Raw genomic sequence first — 24,697 nt, forward strand, 5'->3', positions numbered from 1 at the left:
CTCTGTCTCGGTCCAATGCGCGTGCTGCACGTGATAAGAAACAAGGCAATATATTGACTTATGACCAGCTATAGGCTACTATAGTATATAATAATTTTTTTTTTACATATAGAATTGCATTAATTTGCATAGATGTTTTATTGCTTAAAAAACGAACGCCTCAGTTCTGGTGTGGAGTTATTATGCAAAAATGAAGTAAATCATTGGATTTGCTTGTAGGGTATTTTTAAAAATGGATATTTTATAAGAACTATTATTATAACCTTTAATTTTCCAAATGGAAAAAAATTGTTGGTTGTATATGCTATATGCTTTTTTAAAATGCCGCATTCCCCAGCGCTCCGGATGTTTGTTGTTAGGCTACAAGATATGGGGCCCTGATGACATGCAGATAAATTCACAGGCACGTGTTTAGAATAGTTCTTTTTCAGCTAGCCTACATAATATGACTTCAATTAAAAATTAATTTTATAATCTATTCGATTTAATTTTCTTACCTGTATGTGTTCTGTTGTTCATGCAGGTTTAAATGCCTTGAATTAATTTGTAAGTTAAAACTTTAGTTTCATAGATTTGGTAGGACTATTCCAGGAACGAATTATTCAATTTAATGTTTAATTATTAAGTTATAACTTTAATTAAAACAAGGATATGAATTAATAAGACATGGTCGTGGAAGCGAATTTATAATTCGAATTATGTTCAGAGCTCCATAGTTTAAAACAGGCTAACAGTTAGTTAAACTATAGTATAAGATAACAAACACAGCTGCCTAAATAAATAGCCTATAAAATATACAGTTGATCACTGAGGCCTGTTAAAATATTATTTAAAAACTGTACTGAATGGAAAAAGCACAAGAAAGAACACCGCTTTAAAAGAGAAACTTATTTTATTGAAGTGCTTTCATTTTGGACAGTTATTTAATTTTTTAGTCACAAAAAATTAGAGTTAGCCTACTAGAAAAGGTTTTATGACGGCGCAGGATTTGAGCAGTATTGGTTTACCGGTGAGCAAGCGCACGAACATGGAGTAGAATGCTTAGCTAAGCGTCACACCGCTCAGCTCCACTCGCATGCTCTGGCTGCTACAGTAAATCAGTTTAGTCTGTTCACTACGTTACATAAATCTCCCCGCTGACCATGTATTTCTTGTGTTAGACCATGTTGTGCTGTGCCGTAGTTTACTGCAGTAATGTGCAACACCACTTTAGATCACTCTCACATTTTCAGTAGCCATATCTGCAAGTTCAGCTTTTCATTATTATTAGGATGTGTTAAGCTGCAAAACAACAAAACAAAACGCAGAACGCATTTTGTATATCCATTTTTATTTGTTGCACGTACAGTTGTTTAGTACACAGACAGTGACAGCTTGTATATAGATGTACATAATACAGAAACACATTAGTTTTTGTAGTTTTCTTATGGCAAAGCAGGATAAGAGTGACTCCTACCGCAGTATCTTTAGACACATTTGTAACAACCAGCCCCCTTCCAGAAGAAGAAAAAAAACACAAACAACTTATTGCTTAATATAAAACAATGGCTAATCGTAACAATTGCAATCATATTAATTAATAATACTCATTGAATCCTCACGAGAATAAATGCAACACATGGTTAAATAAGAGCTACTATATTATAAAAAAGAGGAACTCAGGGGAAATCCAAAATGTAACAGTTCCACATGACAAAAGGCGGACCTATTTTTAGACGTGTGCCCTGAAAACAGCGAATATCTACAGCGTAGAACATAGATTTAGGGTGCAAGGGAAGGCAGGTATGGCAGGTCACACTGGTGCGAGCCCTGATTCGAGTTAAAAGGTGATATGGGGCCACATTAACAATACTGTACAGCACTTTCAAAAAGACATCATACATTCAGGGCCCCCAAGCGGAGATCAGGTATCGGGGAAAAAGTGCACCTTTGAAAGGTGGGCATGCTCTTTATTTCTTAATAAGAGCTAAAGACTGCATACTTCAAACAGAAACTTGAGGAAGAACGACACAAACACGAGGGTTGCATTGTCAACACTCATGCAAATAAACACCGGGGATAAACGTATGTGTGTGTGTGTGTGTGTGTGTTTGTCCATTCAGCCTTTTGAAGGAAACAGGTCGGAATTTTGCGTTTTAATCTCCTTTAAACGTTCCGCCTCTCCCTCTCGTTCCTCTTTCACATTCATCGTTTATTCCTTATTCACGCGTTCATGCTTCTCTTTGTACAGTATCTACAGTACTGCGCCCAGCTTAGCACGGAGCGAGGTCGATCGCGATGCGTTGCCTGGGTCGATAGCCCTTTTGGGGCGACTGGAAGTATCTGTGAGGGACGGGGCACCTTGTGTTTTGGGGATTGGGTTTGTTGGGGGTGGGATTTGCCCTACATTCCGAGCTTGGAGCCAAATTTGCTCCAGAAAGCCCCGTCCCTTATAGACAACGCGCAGGAAACACCCCGAAAAAGTATGTAATTGTGCACTTCCTGTTCGTGGAAGCCGCAGGAATATTGACATTCAATAAGACAGAAAAGCGTGAGTGTGGAATGGACAGTCAACAGTTGCTCCGCCCTCAGAAGTCTCACGTTAGCTGCATCAGCCAATCAGATCTCAGCTCAGCCATCTGTGGAATGTCTTTCAATCAAGCATTAACATTCTGCTCTACCACGTAAAGCTAATACGAAAGTAACTGAAACTGCAATTCATTGAAATTCCGCTAGTCCTAGCTCCAAAATACAGCATTTCTATTGACCTCACTGTTGAAATGGCCAACTTTACAGCAGAAAGAAAGGTGTTTACAGTCTGATACATGAAACGATTTTGGTACATATAGCTAATATTACCCTTGATGTCTTCTGTGAGGTGGGTGAATTTTTAAAACTCATCCATATCGTTTATTTGAAGTTATATTAAGTCTCCCAGAAAAGCCTGTCTAAGCAAAATGCTAGCAGACATCTGTAGCTCAGCTCACGCTCCGCCTCTTCGCCCCCTTTTTTGGTAGTAGTTTCCTACTTGTAGTTTCATTTGCGCTCCTCAAAAACCTATGGTTGTTGTCACAAATTCTACATATCTTTTACAGTCTATGCTATCAATTTAGTAATTTTGGTGAGTATTTTAGTTTAATTAGTCAGTTTTGTTCACTCATTTAATTGTAATTTTTATGTTTATTCTCAGGATTTTTGCTTTTTTTTTTTTTTTATGAGTACAGTTTGCACACACATGAACAGAGTTTTATGACCATGGACGACAATGAAGAAACATTGCTTTATAATAATTGCGTGAATTATACAGAAAATGATTTTATTTAGTTTTTAAAATCTACATTTATGCTATTACACTGTATGTTCTGTGGTGTGTTTTTAACAAAGCGGCAAATGAAAACACGCCAAATTTTTTTAAAGCAAAAGCTTCTTAGGAAAGTAACAGAAATGGTATCAAGGCTTTATCTTTGGACACAAATGGAAACATAAAAATAAATGTACTGTAGTTTCCATTCGCCACTATAGACGTTTACCAATCTATGACAACTTGAAATGTAAAATGTGTCTGGATGTATGAATTTAAATGAGTTCTAATGTTCTGTGTGAATGTATGTGCAATGTGTGTGTGTACATTAATTTAATTGTGCATGTGTATACATTCAAAAGCTCGGTTACCTTGCAGAGCCCAGCCCTCATCGGGAAATGTGTGTGTTTGCATTAGTGTGTGTCATCTGTATCAGTAGCTTTGGTATATTCTTCATGCGGGGCTGGGTGCTGTAAGGGAAGCTCGAAGCTTTAAATCTGTACCACTAATACACTGCAAACTCTTATCACACAGGCTCTGCCTCAGTCCACGGTTTCGGTTTGGTTTAGGTCAAAAACTGATTGTCTAGGAAAAGGAGACCGTAAAGAACCGATCCCAGGCAAAGCCGCTTTCATATGACAGGGAGTGCGTGTGGTAAAAGGGTACTCGTGTGGGATGGTATGTTGTATTTAATGAAGTGAGACTTGATTTTATTGTGCAACTGATTGTGAAGGAATGGCAAAATTAAGCATTTAAACATGGTAAACAAACCTTGGTCAGGTCACGCAGCTTATGTTAATGGGTAAAAAGGAGCTGTTCACACTGAAAGCAATTTTCCATTGATAGTCACTTTTGACATTCACACTTATTTTTAACATGATTTTCACTGTGTAAAAGGTAAATAAATGTGTCTCAATGTCTTTCTACATCTCACTTAAACCTGTATTTCATGCCTGATTTACATGATTTACATTTAGCTATCAATAATCTTTTTTTTCTTTCAGTGTGTGGTGATACATATGCTTCCAATGGAAGCTTTCACACCAAACAATGAACATGTTCATAGTTTCTCCTGTTGGAAGAATCTTCATTTTTTGTTTGCACATAAGGAACGTTTTTGTAGTAACTCTCTAACTATTTCCATAGGAACTTGCTTGTTTTTTGGTCTAGACATGTATTATTGTATTTACTAGTGGAAGTTCCATCAGAGGAACCATTTTTGTAGTGGCCCAAACCAGTAGTACTAACTTTTTTTTTACACCAAAGCGTCTAAAGTGTCTTCTTTGTGTTTGTTTGTAATACTGGATCTTTGTTAGGTTTATTTATAAACTCATTTCGAGAGGATCAAGTGCTTATGATTGATCACAGCTGGTCCCGCATTAGCTAATACATGATTCACCAATCAGACGATTGCTAAGTCACCATAAATAACCTACGTTCCGTACCACAGTCATCTTCGTTTTGAAGAATCCCCCCTTCCACCCCTACTCCTCCTCCTTTCCTAGATGGACGGCACAGCGGCCCAGTGGTTAGCACTGTTGCCTCACAGCAAGAACGTCACCGGTTCTTGTCCTTACCAAGCCAGTCGACATTTCTGTACTGTGTTTACTTGTTCTCCCCAGTTTCCTCCCACCATCCAAAACATACAGCTTAAGTTAATTGACTAATCCAGACATGCTCCATGAGGGAGCCCCATGCTCGAGGATCTCATGAGCTCAGGGCTCTCTCCCAGGACAGCATGCCAAACATGCTTTATAATCAATCATCAGCTAAGCGTGAACTCTTAAAAAATGGTTTAAATTACAGGCTTATTTTTCAGGAACTAAACTGGCTTCTACATGAGAGTAGGATCTAACCCAAGCACAATAGGAACTATTAAAGACTATTAGCCTCAGAGATTCAATTCTACGTCAGTTGCTGATGTTCTTCAATGACGCACTTCGGGTACAGAAATAGTGGTAATTACAACATTACTTCCTATTAGCTCCCGCATAGTTCCTATAACTACCGGTTGACCCTGATGGCTGAATGAGGTGAGATGATTGGCCGAAAGCTACTGTTTACTGTTTAAGAGATTTCCACCCTCTTCGACAACATAATCCCTTCACTTTCTTTTGAGAGGGAGAGCACTATATGGCTGCAAAGTTCAGTCATAAATCACTAATTAGGAACCCTCTCTGTCTCGTTTTTTGTTTCGATCTCTTCCTTAGGTTGGGTCCCTTCGACCTGCAACCCAATCCTCAAAGACTGTCATAGGACAGGAATGAGTGAGAGCAAGGGCCGATGGGATTTGTAGTTTTCTCTAAGGAGGAGGTGAAGGCTAGAGGCAGCAAGCGAAGGGTGCAGAAATACTGACACACAGAGAGATACTGTAAGTAACCGTGTTACAACGTAGGGGGAACCAAACACTGTTCGGAAGGGGGGAGGGGGGTGGGGGGGCAGCAAGTCTTTATTTTATACAGGAATAGTTCAGCTCAAAATGAACACCAATCAAAGTTCTCCCAAACCGGAATGGCTTCTCATCTTCATGTGGAACAGAAAAGTAGATATTTAGTAGTATGTCCAAGATGCTCTCTTGCATATTGTGAAAGTGGAAGTGTCATCACGTTCCAGAACATACACTATTCAAGCATCATTAAAGTAGCTCATATGACCTATGAACTATATTATAGGTCTTCCCAAGCCATCTCATGACAAAAAGATTCACTGTCATTATTTGGTGAACTGACGTTTGAACCATCTCATTTTGTGTTCTATAGAAGAAATTAGGTCATACAGGTTATCATCCCTGACGCAAGTCATTTCATTTATGGGTGAACTATTCCTTTATGATGGCTAACATTGAAAAAAAAAACAGAGAGATTAAAGGACATAGAAAATGGCTGACAAAGAAAGAATGAACGCAATATGGAGAGCATCATTCTTCTCACGCCCTCCCTTCCATGCCACATCTCTCTAAATGTGTGCGTGTGAGAAAGTGCGCAAGGGTTCAGCAGGACACTTCCATGGTGTGGCTGACCTGCCCGACGCCCTCGCTGCTGTCCGAGTGTGTGCATGCGCGGTTGCGAGATCCATCCACAGAGCCGGCGCTGGTCAGAGAGGCCGTTCGGGAGCGAGCGAGACGGGTCATACTGGCCGAGGGCACTGCGAGAAGGAAGTAGAAAGAGAGAGAGAAACGGAAAAAAAGGATGAATAGTTATTTTATGTCCACAGGGAAGTTCGTCCTGGCTGCATGATGCGTTGCAGAGGCAGGGATGACATGCTTGAACTTTTAGTCGAAAATAATTTCAGCCTCAAGCTGATAACATTCCACGGCAGACGCTTCAGAATGACTCAAATCTAACTTAAATGGCCAACCGGAAAAATGTTTACTTAAGGGCTGTTGCGTTCAGGAAAACAAAAAACATGTTCTTAACCTATTTTCAGCGTATGTAAACATCTTTAAACGAGACAAAGTTACTTAAGCAAAGCAGGGCAGCAATACGATTACAGATTTTCTTCACCCTATTGATTCTTTCAACCCAGGCTCATTATTCATATGTACCCCTGTATACATTTCTGGGCAGCGCAAAATACATCCAAGAAGCTACATTTTTTTTGCTGTTTTTGTTTTCGTGAATACTGTGTACGCCTTTTCAGATATAAAATTCCTCTCGCAAGTGCCATTCTCTCATGTATATCCACAAGAGGCCGCTGTCGACTGACTGATTGACTGACTGACCGACAGCCTACTCATCCACCCACTTCCCTAAACACAAGCGACAGGGTTTTTAAAAGCAATCCAGAAATAGAAAAGCTCTCACGGCCACCTGATTTTTACCACATTTTCAGATCTTACCACATTCTCACCCTGTTATTTAGTTTATTTTTGGCCTACTGTTAATTGTTTATTTTGACACATTGTTTTTGTTTTACCTGCTTTCTGGAACTCAAACCTCGTCGTCGTGGTCAACTCCTCTTTGCATCTCAAGTCCACTGACTTACAACAAGCTACTGGGCAAACTGGTGTAAGAGTCTAAATTATCAAATGCATTTGTTTATATGGAAAACATGTCTTTCACCAAAGAAGGTCCATACTGACTCTAAAGGCAGATACTGATGAGATCAGGGGTTAAAACCCATTCTTACACTGGTAACAGCAGAATAGCCATCTACACGGAGGTAAGTGGTCAGCTGGTAGCACAAAAAGAAACAGAAGCCGTTAGCAGCATTATACCGGCCCGTAGCATTCATTTTTTTAAGATGAACTGCAGCCATAAATTTTTCTGGCTAAATAATTCGCATTCCTCCATAAATGTATACAGGGGTAAGTTTTTTACAATAAGCCTGTGTAGGATTATTTCCCTTGCTTTAAGAATAAATCTCAATAAAATCGATAAAGATAATAACAAAAAACAATTGTCATTAGTAAATTCTTTGAAACATGTAAACAATATCATCTATGTCCTAATTTGGTGAACTTTGTATCAACCATTTTGATTTTCTTTAAAAACCTTTTTTATACTTCTTCTAAATGGTTGGTCTGATTTCCACAATTTTGATATCTTGAGATCATGCTGGCATAAAAGGTACTACACTGATTTTTATTTTATTTAAAATGAGTTTTTAGGGAGGACAACTTCATTGTTTTAAGTTAAATCCACTTAAATGAGAAAAATCGATTTGGTTAACTTAATTGATTTGTGTTGAGTTAACAAGAAGGAATTGTGTAAAACCCAGCAGTATTTACAGTGCATATTTTGTGTCATGGATAGGTGAAATCGTTTTCATTTATTGCCATTACAAATGTGCAAGCCTTCTCCCAACTGCATGCGAGGCTAAAACATTTTAAAAATCACACCAAACATAATATGTGCCACCTATTGGTCAAGTTATTGTCAATCATGGTTGTTTAGCCATTTTAATAAAATATATATATTTAATTATGTGTGCTTATCTAGTGCATGACTTCATAACTGCTGCTGTATTTTGAATTAAAGATTTTCTGTTTGTGTGAATTTAATTTTGTGGGGTTATTTTACTATGTAAGTGTGTAGTCATGTCTAGTTTTGATAACATTCATTTTTGCTTCAAGTAAATGACTAATTTTATGGATGTTTAGATAGTTGTACTGAAAACAAAACACAAATACTGTTAAAAATACTCTAAAGATACCGTTTTTGAAACCAAAAAATATATAGATTATTTTACAAAAACAAATACAGGAATATAAAATGTATATATAGAATTTAAATATATAAAACAAATAAATATGTATAAAATATATAAATAAAACACATCAAATATAAATGGTCTACAAGCGCTCTTAAAACAGCGTGTTCCTTTCATTTAATTGCATGCCATGTTTCTAAACCCAAAATATTTGAATTTTTTTTTTTTACTTTAGATGTTTCATTTTCATATAACTGCCATGCAGAGAGCATGAGAGCGCATTCAAAGCACATTTTTCCTCCAGAGGAAAAATTATCGTTCAGTAAAGGAAATAATGAATGAATGGAAAATCAGTCTGGGAAAGATAAATACAAACAAAAAAGTGATAAAAAAGGGGGACTAGAAGACTAAACTAAACATATCTAAATGAGGGAGAGGGCAGGCGTGAACCGGAAGCAGGAAGTACCTGGCCCCCCACTCATTCTCCGATCCTTCATATAAGCAACTGAGAAGGGCAGGAAAATACACACATGGCACAGATTATAACAACATATCTGCACACACACAAACACACACACTAAATTGCATACATACACTGCTACTGTACATAACACAACTGTCTCAACATGGGTGAAAGACAGACAAGGGAGAAAGGACAGACTGAAAATATCAGATCGGTTTACATTTAGAAAAAGAACGAATTAAACTGATTTGGGCAGAAACTTTCAAGAAATACACCGATCATCAAAAATCAGTAAATCAGACTTACTGTAACCCATTCCCTGCAGGAAGTACTTGAATGCCTCTGTGAGTTTGCCAGGCTGTGGGATTCAAAATGTTTAACAGTTTATATTAATATATATATTTATTTTCATCACATTGAGCATAAATATATTAAAGTAATTCATTCATAATAATATTTTATCTTTACAAAGGTTATCAAACATTTTGCTTGCATGTTTTCTATAATATAAATGTTTCATAATATGCTTTTTATGTTCTGTATATAATATTAATTGTATTTTAATGTGAACATAAAATTGTAACACACAAAAAACTTACACTCTAAAGTGTTATTTCAACCCAATTCTGGGTACATTACGGACTAAACCAAATGCTGGGTACATTTTTAACTCTTTAACTGCCTGCTCTACTAAACGGTTGACCATATTTTAACTGTTTTAAATGATGATTGTTAGGGTCATTTAAGGAATGACTGTTTTAAATAATGGTTTACACACACAGCATTGTTGGTTTACAAAAATCTTTTATTTTGATTATGTTTTAAAATAAATTGCTCTTACACTTTATATTTTCTGTTTTTTTCATAGTTTATTTATTAATTCCGTATGATAATACATTTACCATAAACTGACATATTAACCAGTTGGTATAGGTTGATATTATAGAAATGATGGGATGCATTGAGTGTGTTAACTAGTGAACGTTCGAGGTTACTAAAGTAACCCTTCGTTCCCCGAGGAGGGGAACGGAAGCACTATAAGTGGATTTGATTGTAAAATCCACGCATTGGGAGGTTCGGTTCAGAAGCTACTCGTCTGAAAGAGTATTGAACGGGCCAATTAAGAATGAATTAGCAGCGCAAGCCTGCGCAGGTGAGCGGCATAAGCAATCAACTGAGTATATAAGCTCACCTGGCGCCAGCAGACGCTATCCTTTTTAAGCTGAAGAGACTTTTAACAGCTAAGGGACAGTCATTATGGCGACGGAGTATAGTGCTTCCGTTTCCCTCCTCGGGGAACGAAGGGTTACTTTAGTAACCTCGAACGTTCCCCTTCGGGGGGAACTCCAGCACTATAAGTGGATTTGATTGTAAAATCCACGCATTGGGAGCCCATTGAAAGCGCCATAATGACTGCACCTTAACCGTGGCGGAATAAGCATATGGGATCACCTAGTGGGGATCACGCATAGCAGGCACCTTTACCCAAAACGCGGGCTGACCAGCGGGCAGACCTACAACGTAGTGGGCCAGCAAGTGACTCCTCCGCTGAGTCAGTGCTGGGGGCCACGGAGGAATCTGCAGGGCTCACCTGATGGGGAACTTTACTGACAGATAAAAAGGCGCACGTATCTCCGTGTTAGGGAAAATGGCGCAGCAAGCGTGTTTCAACACCCTACCGAATTGTTTCCTCAATTACCAAGGGTTACCTAATACCCTTGAGGAAACCGGCTCCACTCGCAGATTGTAAAACCTTGCAAATGTGTTGGGTGTCACCCAGCCAGCAGCTCTACAGATGTCTGTTAGAGGGGCGCCGCGTGCGCGCGCTCGAGAGGATGCGAAGCCCCGAGTGGAGTGCGCACGCGCTCTCGGGGGACGCGGCTCATCTCGGCTCTGATAGTGAAAGAAAGGCATCCACAATCTAGTGGGAACTTATTTCGGTACGGCACTTCCCTGCTGCCGACCGCTATAACAGACGAAGAGCTGCTCAGATGATCTAAACTCTGAGTGCGGTCCGGATAATACGCAAAACGCGAACTGGACAATAAAGAAGGGCTGGGTCTGCCTCCTCCGAGGGCAGCGCTTGCAGGCTCACTACCTCGTATTAAAACGGAGTGGTAGGAACCTTGGGCACATATCGCGGGCGGGGTCTCAGGACGTGAGAGAAGCCAGCCCAATTACAGGCACGAGTCACTGACCGAAAAATGCCTCCGGGTCCCCGACCCTCTAATCGATATCAACGCGACCAGCAGAGCTGTCTTCAGGGACAGAAAGATACTGAGTCGAGGATCGAAAGGATCTGACGCGGCTTGTGTAGCGAGGGCGAGATCCTAAGAGGGCATGAGAGGGGGCGGGGTGGATTAATTCGCTTAACGCCCCTGAGGAACCGGATGATGAGGTTATGCGTTCACACGGTGCTGCCAGCCACCGCGTTATGAGAGCGGAGATGGCAGCCACGTAACCTTGAGTGTGGAGGGCGACAGCCTGCTCTCCAGCTTCTCTCGGCGTAAAGAAAGCACAACGCTGATCTGGCAAATTACGGGGGTCTTCTCAGCGAGAGACACACCATTCAGTGAATAGACTCCACGTCAGGGCATAGGCGCGCTCGGGGAGGGGGCTCTAGCCCGAGTGACGGTATTAGCCACCGCAATCGGAGGTTACCTAAGTCTTCCTCGCGTCTAAAAATCTCCAAAGATCGGCGAGGGTGCCAGGTGGTGCCCTGTCCCTGAGAGAGTAGGTGCTCTCTCGAAGGGACTGCCAGGGGAGGGCTATCGCGAGGGAGAGCTCTGACATCCAGGTCCGGTTGAGCCAGAGGGGCGCAACCAGCAACCTGTTCCTCGTCCTCCCTGACCTTGCACAGTAACTGCGCGAGCAGGCTCACTGGGGGAAGCGCGTATTTGCGCGTGCCCCGAGTCCAGCTGTAAGCCAGTGCATCCGTGCCGAGAGCACTCGGTCAGGGAAAGAACAACTGGCAATGAGCGATCTCGGGGGAAGCAACAGATCGATCTGGGCTTCCCCGAATCGCGCCCATATCAGCTGAACAGACTCTGGGTGGAGTCTCCATTCTCCAGGACGCAAGGCTGCCGTGAGAGCGCATCGGCTGCACGGTTGAGCTTGCCTGAATATGAATGGCGTGCAGCGATTTCAGCCGCGGATGACTCCAGAGGAGCAGACGGCGGGCAAGCTGAGACATGCGGCGAGAGCGCATACCCCCTATACGGCTGATATACGCCACCGCCGCCGTACTGTCCGTCCTGACCAGCACGTGTTGCCGCTCCAGCACCGGAAAAAAACGGTGGAGAGCGAGGAACACTGCCAACAGCTCCAGGCTATATGCCAATGCAACTGGGTACCTTCCCACAGGTCCGCAGCCGCATGCCCGCAACGCACAGCCCCCCAGCCCGTGTTGGAAGCGTCTGCTGAAACGACAACAAGACTGGACGCCTGTTCTAGAGACACCCAGGCCTGTAGGAACGAGGGGTTGCTCCAAGGGCTGAGGGCGCGGCGACACAGCGCAGTAACAGAGACTCGGTGTGCGCGCGCGTGCCATGCGCGTCTGGGGACTCGATCGTGATCAGCCAGTGCTGAAGTGGTCTCATATAGAATAATCCGAGCGGCATGAAGCGGCTGCGGATGCCATATGCCCCAGGAGCCTCTGAAATAGTTTCAGTGGGACCACTATTTTACTGTCGAGCTCTCTCAGACAGTACAGCATCAGCTGAGCGCGCTCTCCGGAGAGGCGCGCTGCCATGGTGACCGAGTCCAGCTCCAGCCCGAGAGAAGAGATCCTCTGCACGGGGGCGAGTTTGCTCTTTTCTCGGTTGACCTGAAACCCCCACAGGTGGAAGTGCCAGAGCACTTTGTCTCTGTGCATAATCAATTGCTCCGAGAGAGGGCAAAAATCAGCCAGTCGTAAAGAAATCGAGTATGCAGATGCCTGCGAGCCGAAGGGGCGCTGAGGCACCCTCCACGGGCTTGGTGAGGACCCGCGGAGACAGAGAGAGCCCGAAGGGGAGGGCTTTGTATTGCCCACGGAAAAGCTGGAGGTGAGATATTTGCTCTCACTCCGAACCCGAGCTCCGGAGGGGAGGCTCGAGGGGTGGGAGAAAGGAGACCGTCCTCCCAGCGCTCGTGAGCCACTGGCGAAATGCACCGGATCTGCAAGCTAGAAAGCATAGCGTCCCAGACTGGCAGATTTCAGGCTGTCACATCTGGGGAAGTGAAAAGTGCCCTTTCATAATGTTTTCATGGCAGTAAAAAGTGCCGTTGGAAATGGGGCCCCGCCCTCCAGCGGGGAAAGAGCAAGTTCCCTCTTCTCCAGATGGCCTGTCCCAGGGACGCTTCGCGGTCCGTTGCCAGACTTAGCGGCGTTCTGGGCAGGGGGGCTGCCTGCTTCCGAGGTGCCCGACGCGCTCGCTTCGCCAGAGGCGTGTGCGGGGGCGGAGCAGCTCTCGTAGGCGGGCGCCTTCGGCGAGGAGCAGGTATGAATGGCACGGCGGGCGGAGCGGGCTACGGACCGCCGATAAGACATCACCCACCAACTGCTCTCTAACCACCTTGAATTCCTGGGTGAATTCACAGACGGTGTCGCCGAACATGGCTTGGGATATGGGGAAAGTCAAGAAAGCGGACTTTGTCGACTTCGCGCATATCAGCCAGGGGTGGCGCTCCTGGATCACTAATGTGGTCATCGTCTTCCCCAACGCACACGCAGCGGACTCAGTAGTCCGAAGAGCTAAGTCGGCGGCGGTGCGAAGCACGTAAGCCTGGGTTGGACCCACCCTCGTGCAGCTCGGCCAGCGCCTGCGCTAGGTAGCGCTGGTAGGTGGCTATCGCATGCAAGGCGGAAGCAGCCTGGCCCGCAGCTATGTAAGCTCAAGCTCAGAGGGAGGTAGATAACTTACAGGCTTTGGATGGGAGACGAGGCGGACCCCGCCAAGAAGAGGCGCCGCGCGGATTTACCGCCATCACGCACTCAACCTGAGGAATCGCCACATACCCCCTGGCTGTTCCACCGTCAAGAGTGGTTAGGGTGGAGGGACACGCAGCATGAGCAGAACAAAAGTGCTTTACAAGACCGCGTGAGCCTACTGTGCACCTCCGGGAAGAAGGGAACGCCCCTCTAGTCGGTCCGGCCGCGGAGCAGGGGGATAAACCATCTCCAACCCACGGCCGAAGCAGCCCGGGAAAGCACGGCTAACATGTCCGTTTCAGGATCCGTAGTGACAGCGCTCACCAGCCCGAAGGGGGCGAGCGGGTCTGGATCATCATCGGATAATGAAAGCCCACCCTCCGATGCCGCGGTGGACGTCTGGTCTCCGGTGTCATCGGGCGTAAGGGCTACCATCTGTTAGACGGATCGCTTCCCCCGCCCGAAGCTTGGATGGAGCGCTTAGGGGAGCGGGAGGTCCGCGGGCCCGTGGGAGACGGATTATCTCTCGCTGAAACCCTCAGATCTGCCCGAGTGCCCGCTGCAGAGCAGGGGACAACTGGGGTGGTTCGCCCTTTTGCAAAGGCTAGCCGCGATCTTTACTGCGCAACAGTCATGGCATCGCAATGACAACATGAACTGCCCGCGAGCAGCGCATTAACATGCTGGACCCCCCAGACATGCAACGCAGTGCTCGTGCCCATCATCCGAGGACAGGAAACCACCGCATCCAGAAACGCACAGTCGGAGCGCCTTCCTGAAAAGGACGTGCTGCACGACTGTGTTGCTCTTTCTGTGAAGTTTGCAACTTTATACGCACCGCTCTGGAGGACCGGACCCAAAGAACGCCAGGCAAGGGAGAAACCCAGCTCGACCGTCTGCCGCTGCGTGTACACACTCTGGACCGGGAGAATGCTCTCGTTCGCTCAGAATCGCTGGTCACAGCAGGAGGAACCCTCATCGACTCGATCAGAAAGTCTCTGAAGCGAAAAGGATAGCGTCTGCTGGCGCCAGGTGAGCTTATATACTCAGTTGATTGCTTATGCCGCTCACCTGTGCAGGCTTGCGCTGCCAATTCATTCTTAATTGGCCCGTTCAATACTCTTTCAGACGAGTAGCTTCTGAACCGAACCTCCCAATGCGTGGATTTTACAATCAAATCCACTTATAGTGCTGGAGTTCCCCCCGAAGGGGAACTTAGAAGTTAAGAGATGCAATTCAAAAAATATTTTCTTGGTGGGGCAGTTTGGGTTTGTTCAGTTTATGCAATTTGGGTTTAAATTACCCAGCATTTTTTAGAGTGCAAGTATATAGAAATATTTAAATTATATTTATTAGTTAATAGTGCTCTATTAAGTTTAAAGTCAATGTGAACCGGAAGTTGCTGAGAATTTTATTTTGTAATCTTTCAGTATGTTTATGTACAGTATTTCCAAATGAATTAGAATATTGAGTAGGGGGCTGGGCTTTCTTTTTGTACATCATTTCCTCATAGCAAACTTACAGTAAGAGGGTTGTGGCTAAGAATACTATAGCTGAAGCCATTAGATTGACATCAACAGAGATTGACTGCCACTCTAAACGCGACTTTGACTGAAGATCACCAACAAACTTTTTTTTTTAACTTGCACAAATTAATTGCTGACCTAAAGAATAATAATTTGTGCTTGCAAAAAAATATATATATACATATTTAAATGATTTCAGACAGACATTAAATTTGTGCAAAACTGACAAAATCTCACCTGTGTGATCTGAGGCATTCCACCTGAATCAGCCATCTGAAACAAACCAAATTTATTTTGGAAAATGTCAGAGTAAAATATGATGTGCCAAAATAGCCAAAACAAATTGTCTAAAAAAATAAAAATAAAAATAAATAAAAAGGTGTTTTCACACTTGCCTTCAGGAATGTGGTGTTGGTTGGATCCAGCTTGGAATTGCACTCAACCTAAAAATTGGAAACATTTATAGAATGTTTTTTCCAAATATCTGTACACTTATTTATTAGAAAATAGTTAACTATACTGTATGTGACAAACAAAACATTATTTAATTTTGACAATAATTGTATTTTCAAAGCAAACAATATGTATATAAAATATTCAGCAAATGAGAAATAAATGACCAAAAACAATAAAAACAGACAAAATCTTTGAAAATCATAATACATGCAAGATTAAAATGTGTAGATTATTTAAATAAGGCAAATGCGTTGATTAACCATTAAAAATGGTGTATACATATTTTGCAGCCAGTTTAGACCAGTCATTTCATCCTTTCTGAGTATTTAGTAAAGTTCTTCTGAGTCGTTTAGATGCAAGAATGACACTGGAGCTTTTTAAAGCCACGATTCATCAGCGGATCGCTCTTATGTCATCTTTTAAATAAACCATCTGATCGGTGTGACTTTGAAATGCTCCAGTTTCCCTGTATATGTGGTTACACTTAGTAATTAGTCATTTCTGTTAAGCACGTGAACACAACAGCAAATCAGCAGTGTTTAAGAACGCGCTCAACAGCACTCAAATGTTAGCGGAAAATGGCCATTTTTAAAATTTTAGTACTGATTGGTGACGAATTCTAGTATCGTGACACTAGTTTCACTAAATATAGGCTACTTGGGCAGCCGTTAATACACCTGGGCGGCCCGGCCAAGTAAAGTATATGTGTGGGAAGCACTGAGGAAGCTGCTTTTATCCAAAATGAGAAAAACATCAAAATCAATCCACAAACGAGCCACAAGTTTAATATGAAATAAAGTAGCAGCTCAAGGATTGTGCAAAAAGATGTGCCTTCAGCCATTTTTTTAATATTACTCAAAGACTCCAACGATATCACACGTCAATCCGTAACTTGATTTAGCGGCTAATTCCTATGAATTTGTACGATCTCATTCATACAATTTAGTATGATTTACTCATCCCCCAATGATGGATGGCTTTAGGGGTGGGGTTTGTTGCCACGCCCCTTTTAAAAATCATACACTTTCGTATGACTGAACTCACCACCTGCCATCAGAAACATTGACTCCCTCATACTATTCAAATCAAGACTCAAAACCCACTTATTTAAGATTGCTTTTAATACTTAATTAATTAATTTTATCTGCACTATTGTTGTGTATATTTTCATTATTTCTCATTGTTATATTGTTCTTGTTTTATTGTACGGTGTCCTTGAGTTGCCAGAAAGGCGCCTTTAAATAAAATGTATCATTATTATTATTATATGAATTCATAGGTATTAGCCAATAAACTAACTAAATGAAAAATTTACATCTCCTCATGAGATCTTGAGTTGAATCTGGAGAAGTTACATAATGTAAAATGTGCAAATGTTTGAGGGAATTAACAGCTTTATTTAAAGACAATATATAAATATGATGTATGTATGTGTATGTGTGTGAGGTGTGACCCAGTTACTGCAGTGCTGCAGAGATGAGTCATACAGTATTTGAGTGCTGAGGAAAAACAGCTGTGCAGACGGATTCGCCTGCGGCTCCTGTCACACCAGCGCAGATACAAGTGCCCTCTTTCTAACATGTGCTTGATTTTGATGAAAACTTTTCCCACAAGTGTCTGTATTAGTCAATAAATGTTTCGCTAATACATCAGGTCACAAATCACGGTATTAACAAACCACTAACTAACACGGCTAGCTTAATAAACTAGTTTTTTATTCATAGTAAGTCCCAACCAGCTGCAACCCATCACTGGGAAACATCCATACACCCTCCTTCACACACATACACTACGGACAATTTAGCTTACCCAATTCATCTATACCACATGTCTTTGGACTTGTGGGGAACACCAGAGCCCCCGGAAGAAACCCACACGAACACGGGGAGAACATGCAAACTCCACACAGAAATGCCAATTGACCTAATCGAGGCTCGAATTAGCGACCTTCTTGCCGTGAGGCGTTCGTGCTACCTACTGCGCCACCGTGACGTCCCTCTTTATTTTACGTGCTCATTTATTTATTATTTTCCTCCTAATCTCTTACTCATCCATCTGTTGTTTCTTCTGCTCCCACCTTCTCATCATCCTCCTCTTGCCCTAAATTTTTCACAAATCTGTTTCTTCTCTCATCCTCCTTTCATCTACAGTACCCCTCACTCTTAGCTGTCTCTCCTTCCCTCTTTTTCTCCCTCATCTCTCACCCTGTGTGTCTGATTAGATGTGATGGGGCACTGACCCAGCTTTTATATGTTAGATTAAAGAACCACAGCGCAGAGTTATAAATATCCAGTGCACACAAGCTGGCAAAGCCCAGGAGATCAACCCTTAGGCTGGTGCCATCTGCTCCCACAAGACCACCGGAAAAAAGAAGATTGCGCTCTCTCTGAGTGACAGTATACACGGGTATGTTTGGAAGGAGATGGAAATTTGTTGGAATTTTGGCTTTTTGTTTGGTAAATTGTTTAATCACAATTTATCAATAGCTGGTTTCCATCATCCCATATTAATGGACATTATAATGTCTCAGAAGAATGAGTGATGGAAATGCCAAATTTGCCACTTGTGTATTAAAGGGTAAATGTGGAAACACAACAAATAAACTCTTATGAGATAAAATTACACCCATATAACCTAACAGCTGTCTCCATTGTGGCTGCCAAGTTACCAAGACTACAGTCGGCTGCTCTCAAAACATGATAAAAGTGCAGTTTTGCAATTATAAAGACTATTCTTGCTTTATGTTTCTTTTCTCTTGCTCTAAAACATAAATCTCCACATTATAGTGACAGAATTACACCAAACTACACTGTTTCATTCATATCTGTACTTTAAAGCAGTGTTGGGGAGATTACTTGTATGTAATAGATTACAGATTACAAATTACCCTTTTTAAAATGTAGTAAGTAGTGTACCTTTTCAATTACTTTATAAAAGTAAAGTTCATAAACTGATAACATTTGATTACTTTCAAGTTTCTAATAGATATTTTCAACTAAATAATTTTTAAGGATTTATCCCAAGCAGGTGTGACCTTATAGTAGCCTAGCTCTCTGTTTACTTTTAGAATTTCAAAATCCTTCATCACTTAAATTAACATTAATAATGTCATGTGCATATTTAAACAAAATTTTTAAGTGTATGGTAATAACTATTACTGTAGTTAATGTTTTAACTTTCTCTTTTCTTCTGAAGGATGATGAACAGAACTCACCACCCCCTCCTCAGCCGGAGCATTGTCCCCAACTACCAGCATGACTGGGCATCTGCAAGAAAAACAGTTCAAACTTCAGCCTGAACAATGAGGTACAGTTAGGTAAAGTCTAATTAATTTAGTTCCTCACCTGAGGGTCTTAGCATTTATCACAGAGCCACTGCGGTTCATTTCCAAATCCCTGCGGCTAAGAGGGAAAACATTTTGAAATAAGCACTTTTATTCTCTTAATGCATTTTCTATCATTTTATGCAGATTAATTAGGCGGTGAATGTTTACCTGTTGTACATATTCCAGAAGAGCTGCAGGTTGAACTGGTTGATGGTGTTGTTGATCTGCTGGCGGTAGTTCTGCACAACTTCTGTGTTGCTCATAAGCTCCTCCTGTCATTCAAATACAATTTTGTTATTTTAGGTCAGTATTGAGAATTCTACCTAAATTTAAAGGGATGGTTTACCCAAAACTGAAAGTTTGTTGCCACTTTATATTGTGACCTTAAATAATATGTACTTACACTGAAATCAATAATTTGTTTCTATGTACTTATTGTGTAAATACAGGTTTTTACATTGTACTTAAGGCCCAATCACACCAGGACACTTTTTGCTTGCGTTTTCCAATGACGTTTAATGCCTCTTGACTAAATAAAGGGTGCCAATGACATTGTGCACACTAACGCGCAAAAACACCAGGCGTAAAAGCGCCATTTTTAAAGAAACGCCTCATGGTAATTTTTTTGTTTTGACGTGCCACGTCAAAACCTTCTCGACCAATCAGATTAGCACTTTTGTACACATGCACAAACTGCTGAAGTTAGAGTAAACAGCACTTAGAGGCGCTCAAGCACAAAACTGTCAATGCCAGCGCACATTGACGAAGATGCCCAGAAGCGATATGAGCATGGAGCTGCTTATTACACTGGTGAATAATAATAATTTCTTCGTCGCTAGAGCTGCTACTTGAACCACACATGCTTGTTCTAATCGCCAGTAACTTTAACAGCAAGCGTTTCAACTTTCTTTTTCTGTGTTACAAGCGGGTGTCAGATGCTTAAAGTTGCTTAAAGAGGCTTAAAGTTGTGTACTGGTGTCTGCTAGACACCAGTGAAAAATCGCTTGGGTTTGAATGCGGAAAAACGTCTCGAAAATGCTGACAATAAACGCAAACGAAGCATCCTGGTGTGTTTGAACCTTTATGCTTAATTAAATACCTGTATACCTTAATTAAATACCTGCATTTCTGTAATTACATTTAGAATTACATTTTTGACCATCCCATACACCTTAATCCACTTTTAAACACACCTCTAACCTTACCCATATCTCACCTCAATAGCACAAGACAAGTTCTGCAATACTTTATGAACACATTAAGTACATTACACTTATTTTGTCTATATTGCCTATATTTTGATGCAAGTACATAATAGTTAATGACATAATATAAAGTGGGATCGAAAATTCTGTCATCATTTACTCAGCCTTTACTTGTCACAAACCTGTTTGAGTTTCTTACTACTTCTGATCCCAAAGGATGTTTGAAACCGGTAACTACTGACGTCCATAGTATTTGTTTTTCCTTCTCTGGATGTCAATGGTTAACGGTTTCAAGCATGTTTTGAATATCTTCTTATGTGTTCAACAGAAAAAAGAAAGTCAAACAGGTTTTGAAGCATTTGAGGGAGAGTGATGAATACCCTTTAATTTTTTAATTCATTAAAAGAGTCTTTTAAATCTAAATATGAATAACTAAAATTTTTGTTATATAAATCATAATTAAAGTGAAAGACTTTTTACGTGTGTGTCTTCTGTAGATACATAACACATCTTTTACTTTTCATCCCAACCACCTTTAAATTGACTTTATTTAAAAAAAAAAAAAAGCAATGTAGGCTAGTATTGTACCTGGCTGAAAAGATGGGTCAGTACGGTGTCTGGTAAAGTACTGGTGAGTCCTGACAGTTTAGTGGCAGCCCAGTCGATCCATCCTTTTCCATTGGGATCAATGTTTAGCAGAACCAGACCCTCCACAAGATCAGGGAAAATCAGCTGCGAGTAGACATGCAGAATTGCATTAAATGTAAATAATTAATAATATAAACTAATATAGTAAAGTAAAAGGAGGAGATGTACTAACCGCGAATTTGGCCAGGATGTAGGCTCCAGCCCCAACTCCAATTCCGACAATGCTTTTGAAGCTAAAACGAAAAGAGAGAGAGTTGACTAATTTAAATAAGGACATTTAAGGAATGGGTTTACTATTATAGCTCATTGTTTTGAATATAATCAAACAACTCTTACCCAAAGTGTTGCACCACACTAGGAAGCATCCCAGCTAGCTGATCCATAGTGGGATACTGATATCTAGCAATAACAACATAAATAAACAGTTATATATTCATTGATATTTCATGACATCTAACTGGTCAACATTTAGTGCTCAAATATTTCTTTATATCTATCCACCATCCTGTCTGTTTCAGAAATTAAGCAAGATTTTACTACAAATAAATCATGGCTTCTGTAGATAAAACCATGGTGACCACAAATTAACCATGGCTTTGCTGTTTCGTAATGGACTCTCTCTCTCTTTAGTGGAGATTCTAACATTATTTCCGATTATGAGGGAATAATATACCTCACACAATATTTCATGGCACATTCATGGTAACTTTGTGTTTAGTAGAGCTGTGTAAAACTGTTTGAAAAATCGATTCTGAGACTTTGAGCTTAGTTCTTAACAGCAGAAGGCGCTGTATGGCTTACAAACTGCCATACTCTGCTTGCACTGCAATTCCATACAAATACCACTTGAACCTAAAATAATTATTAAAGTTAGGAAAGGTTTAAGTGAATTACAAGTGTTCATAATGAGCGTTCATGTCTTTGATCGCATGGCATCAAAGCCAACTTGCATGACTGGAATGCAACTCTTCCTCCTGAGCATTCGAGTGTAGCTATTCTTAAAATCTGAACTAGAGCGCCATCTGCTGGTAAAACTAACTTAGAGCGCCATCTGCTGTTAGTAGCTAATCTAGCGTGCCATCTTCTTTTAAAAACTAATCTAGAGTGCCATCTGCTGTTAAAAACTAGACTAAGGCACCAACTGCTGTTAAAAACTAAACTAAAGTTCCATCTGCTGTTAATAACAAGCCTAGAGCACAAGCTGCTTGTAAAAACTAAACTAGAATGCCATGTGCCATTAAAAACTATTCTAGAGCGCCATCTGCTGTTAAAAGCTGGTCTAGAGCACAAGTTGCTGTTACAAATGGGTGTAGTATACATACACACACACACACACACACACACACACACACACATATATATATATATATATATATATATATATATATATATATATATATATGCACACACACGCACACACACACACACACACACACACACACACACACACACACACACACACACACACACACACACACACACACACACACACACACACACACACACACACACACACACATATACACACACACACACACACATATCAGATTTGTGTAATATATATCAGAAAGTACAAAAAAACTTTTAAAAATGTGCTACTTTTAGTGTTTAAAAATAGATAGTTTGTAATGTTTTTATGAAATCTGTAGTGTAAACCATTAAAATATTATGTGATGGATTTTATTGTTTATATAACATATAGGCCTATAGGTGTATGTCAGTGTGTGCATTCATCTTACCCTTGAGGCATCTGGGGGGCTCCAATGTGCTGGCCTGGGGCATCTACATGGCACACCACAAAGTGCTTAGTGATCTCCAGCATGTCTTCGTTCTGGAAGAAGCTGTTGAAGCACAGCTTGTCTGTTCAGGAACAAACAGAGAGCGAGAAACTGCAGATCATACTGTTCTGTAGCCTTGGTAAAATGATGATATCAGTCGGTACAGATAATGGCAAGATAAATGGCATTAAAATATACACTGTGGGCTACAAAATCATTTTCCTATACTGTGTTTATGCTATGTTTATTTATTTATACTATATTTACATCTCCAACAATTATATATAATACATTATTATCCCAGAAAGCATTGGATCCTCTTTCATAACAACATCTATTATATAACATGACTGATTATAAAAGAATACTTCAAATTTAGGGCAGTTCTGTAAACCGTTTCCTCTCCTGCCAGAATCACTGGCCTACTTTGCATCACGAAATGAAGAAACAAAACAACCTCGGTGTTCTGGCTGACTGCTCAAGCAGCGCTAATACCTCATTTTAGATCATTCCATCTCCATAATCAACATCAAATGCTGCCTTGGCAGGTCTTCAAGCTGTTTTAAAAGAAATTGATTGGCCAAAACACTGACTCATTCTTGTGGAGACTCAGACCCATATGCTGTTACCTATTCCAGGGAGTACGAAAGTAGGAATTTTGGAAGTCTCCCAGGCAACCTGAGTGTTATGAATGATTAAATAAATGAATAAATGAAAACAAGACAGTAAATAATGACTGAACTGTCAGTTTTTGGGTCACTTTTTATGGATTTAATGAATAAACTAATTTAAAACATTCAAATTTCATAAAGTGGCATCACAAATAAAATAAAACGAACAAAAAAAACGCGTAATGAGTATGTGTGTGTGTGTGTGTGTGTGTATATATATATATATATATATATATATATATATATATATATATATAGAGAGAGAGAGAGAGAGAGAGAGAGAGAGAGAGAGAGAGAGGGAGGGAGAGAGAGAGAGAAAGAGAGACAGACAGACAGACAGACAGACAGACAGACAGACAGACAGACAGACAGACAGACAGACAGACAGACAGACAGACAGACAGACAGACAGACAGACAGACAGACAGACAGACAGACAGACAGACAGACAGACAGACAGATAGATAGATAGATAGATAGATAGATAGATAGATAGATAGATAGATAGATAGATAGATAGATAGTTGGATAGATGGATAGATAATATGTTATAATAAATAATTTATAATAAATGATATTTTACTTGACATTTTCAAGACACTTCTATACAGCTTAAAGTGATATTTAAAGGCTTAACTAGGTTAATTAGGTTAACTAAGCAGGTTAGGGTAATTAGGCAAGCTATTGTATAACAATGTTTTGTCTTGAAGACTATCGAAAAAACTTTTTGCTTAAAGGGGCTAATAATTTTGACCTTAAACTGTTTTTATTCTAGCGGAAACAAAACAAATAAGAGTTTCTCCAGAAGAATAAATATTATCAGACATACTGTGAACATTTCCTTGCTCTGTTAAACATCATTTGTATCATCATTTATATATATAAACTATGTTTATTTTATCAAAATACTAATAAAAATATATATATTTAAAAGTTCCTACTTAAACTTAGAAACTTACATCTGACCTTCCTTACTGTTTTAAACCAAAATAAAGTGGGTTTATTTTTTTAGGACATTTAAGTAGAAGGAACCAGGCTATGGTTTTGAAAAGCATAATAATAATAAAATCAAAAGAAAGTAAAATAAAATGAACAAATATGAAAAGTAACTAAAAATAAACAAAATAATGTAAAATAATGTTTGTAATTACACACTGTGTAAATCATGATCTTTTTATTTATTTTTTTAGTTTATTTTTGAGTGTTTCTTTAATAAATTAAGAAACAGGTTCCTTTTAAAAACATATGAGCTTGACTGGGATCAAACAGAATGTTTTATATA

General features: G+C 40.6%; 1 protein-coding gene across 19 annotated transcripts in view; it reads right to left on the reverse strand.

Annotated features, from left to right (window-relative positions):
• Positions 1-1,311: 1,311 nt before the first annotated feature.
• The window catches only part of ndrg4 (NDRG family member 4), a 58,187-nt gene continuing 34,801 nt past the window's right edge, over positions 1,312-24,697 (reverse strand). For 9 of the 19 annotated variants that reach the window (XM_087311128.1, XM_087311122.1, XM_087311125.1 and 6 more), the window contains 11 exons: positions 22,706-22,826; positions 21,303-21,365; positions 21,139-21,199; positions 20,907-21,050; positions 19,282-19,385; positions 19,133-19,189; positions 19,003-19,054; positions 15,728-15,775; positions 15,570-15,605; positions 9,201-9,252; positions 1,312-6,424 (listed from right to left, as the gene is read on the reverse strand). In XM_087311128.1, coding sequence (XP_087167254.1) covers positions 6,270-6,424; positions 9,201-9,252; positions 15,570-15,605; positions 15,728-15,775; positions 19,003-19,054; positions 19,133-19,189; positions 19,282-19,385; positions 20,907-21,050; positions 21,139-21,199; positions 21,303-21,365; positions 22,706-22,826 — 893 coding nt within the window. In that variant the 3' untranslated portion in view covers positions 1,312-6,269. Of the gene's footprint in view, positions 6,425-8,897; positions 8,937-9,200; positions 9,253-15,569; positions 15,606-15,727; positions 15,847-16,515; positions 19,055-19,132; positions 19,190-19,281; positions 19,386-20,906; positions 21,051-21,138; positions 21,200-21,302; positions 21,366-22,705; positions 22,827-24,697 lie in introns of those variants that run through there. The other 10 variants (XM_087311126.1, XM_087311120.1, XM_087311124.1 and 7 more) reach the window with 3 other exon arrangements.

This window comes from Danio rerio, chromosome 25 (assembly GCF_052040795.2).
Source record: "Danio rerio strain M-AB ecotype USA chromosome 25, GRCz13ab, whole genome shotgun sequence".
In the NCBI taxonomy this organism is placed as follows: Eukaryota; Metazoa; Chordata; class Actinopteri; order Cypriniformes; family Danionidae; genus Danio; species Danio rerio.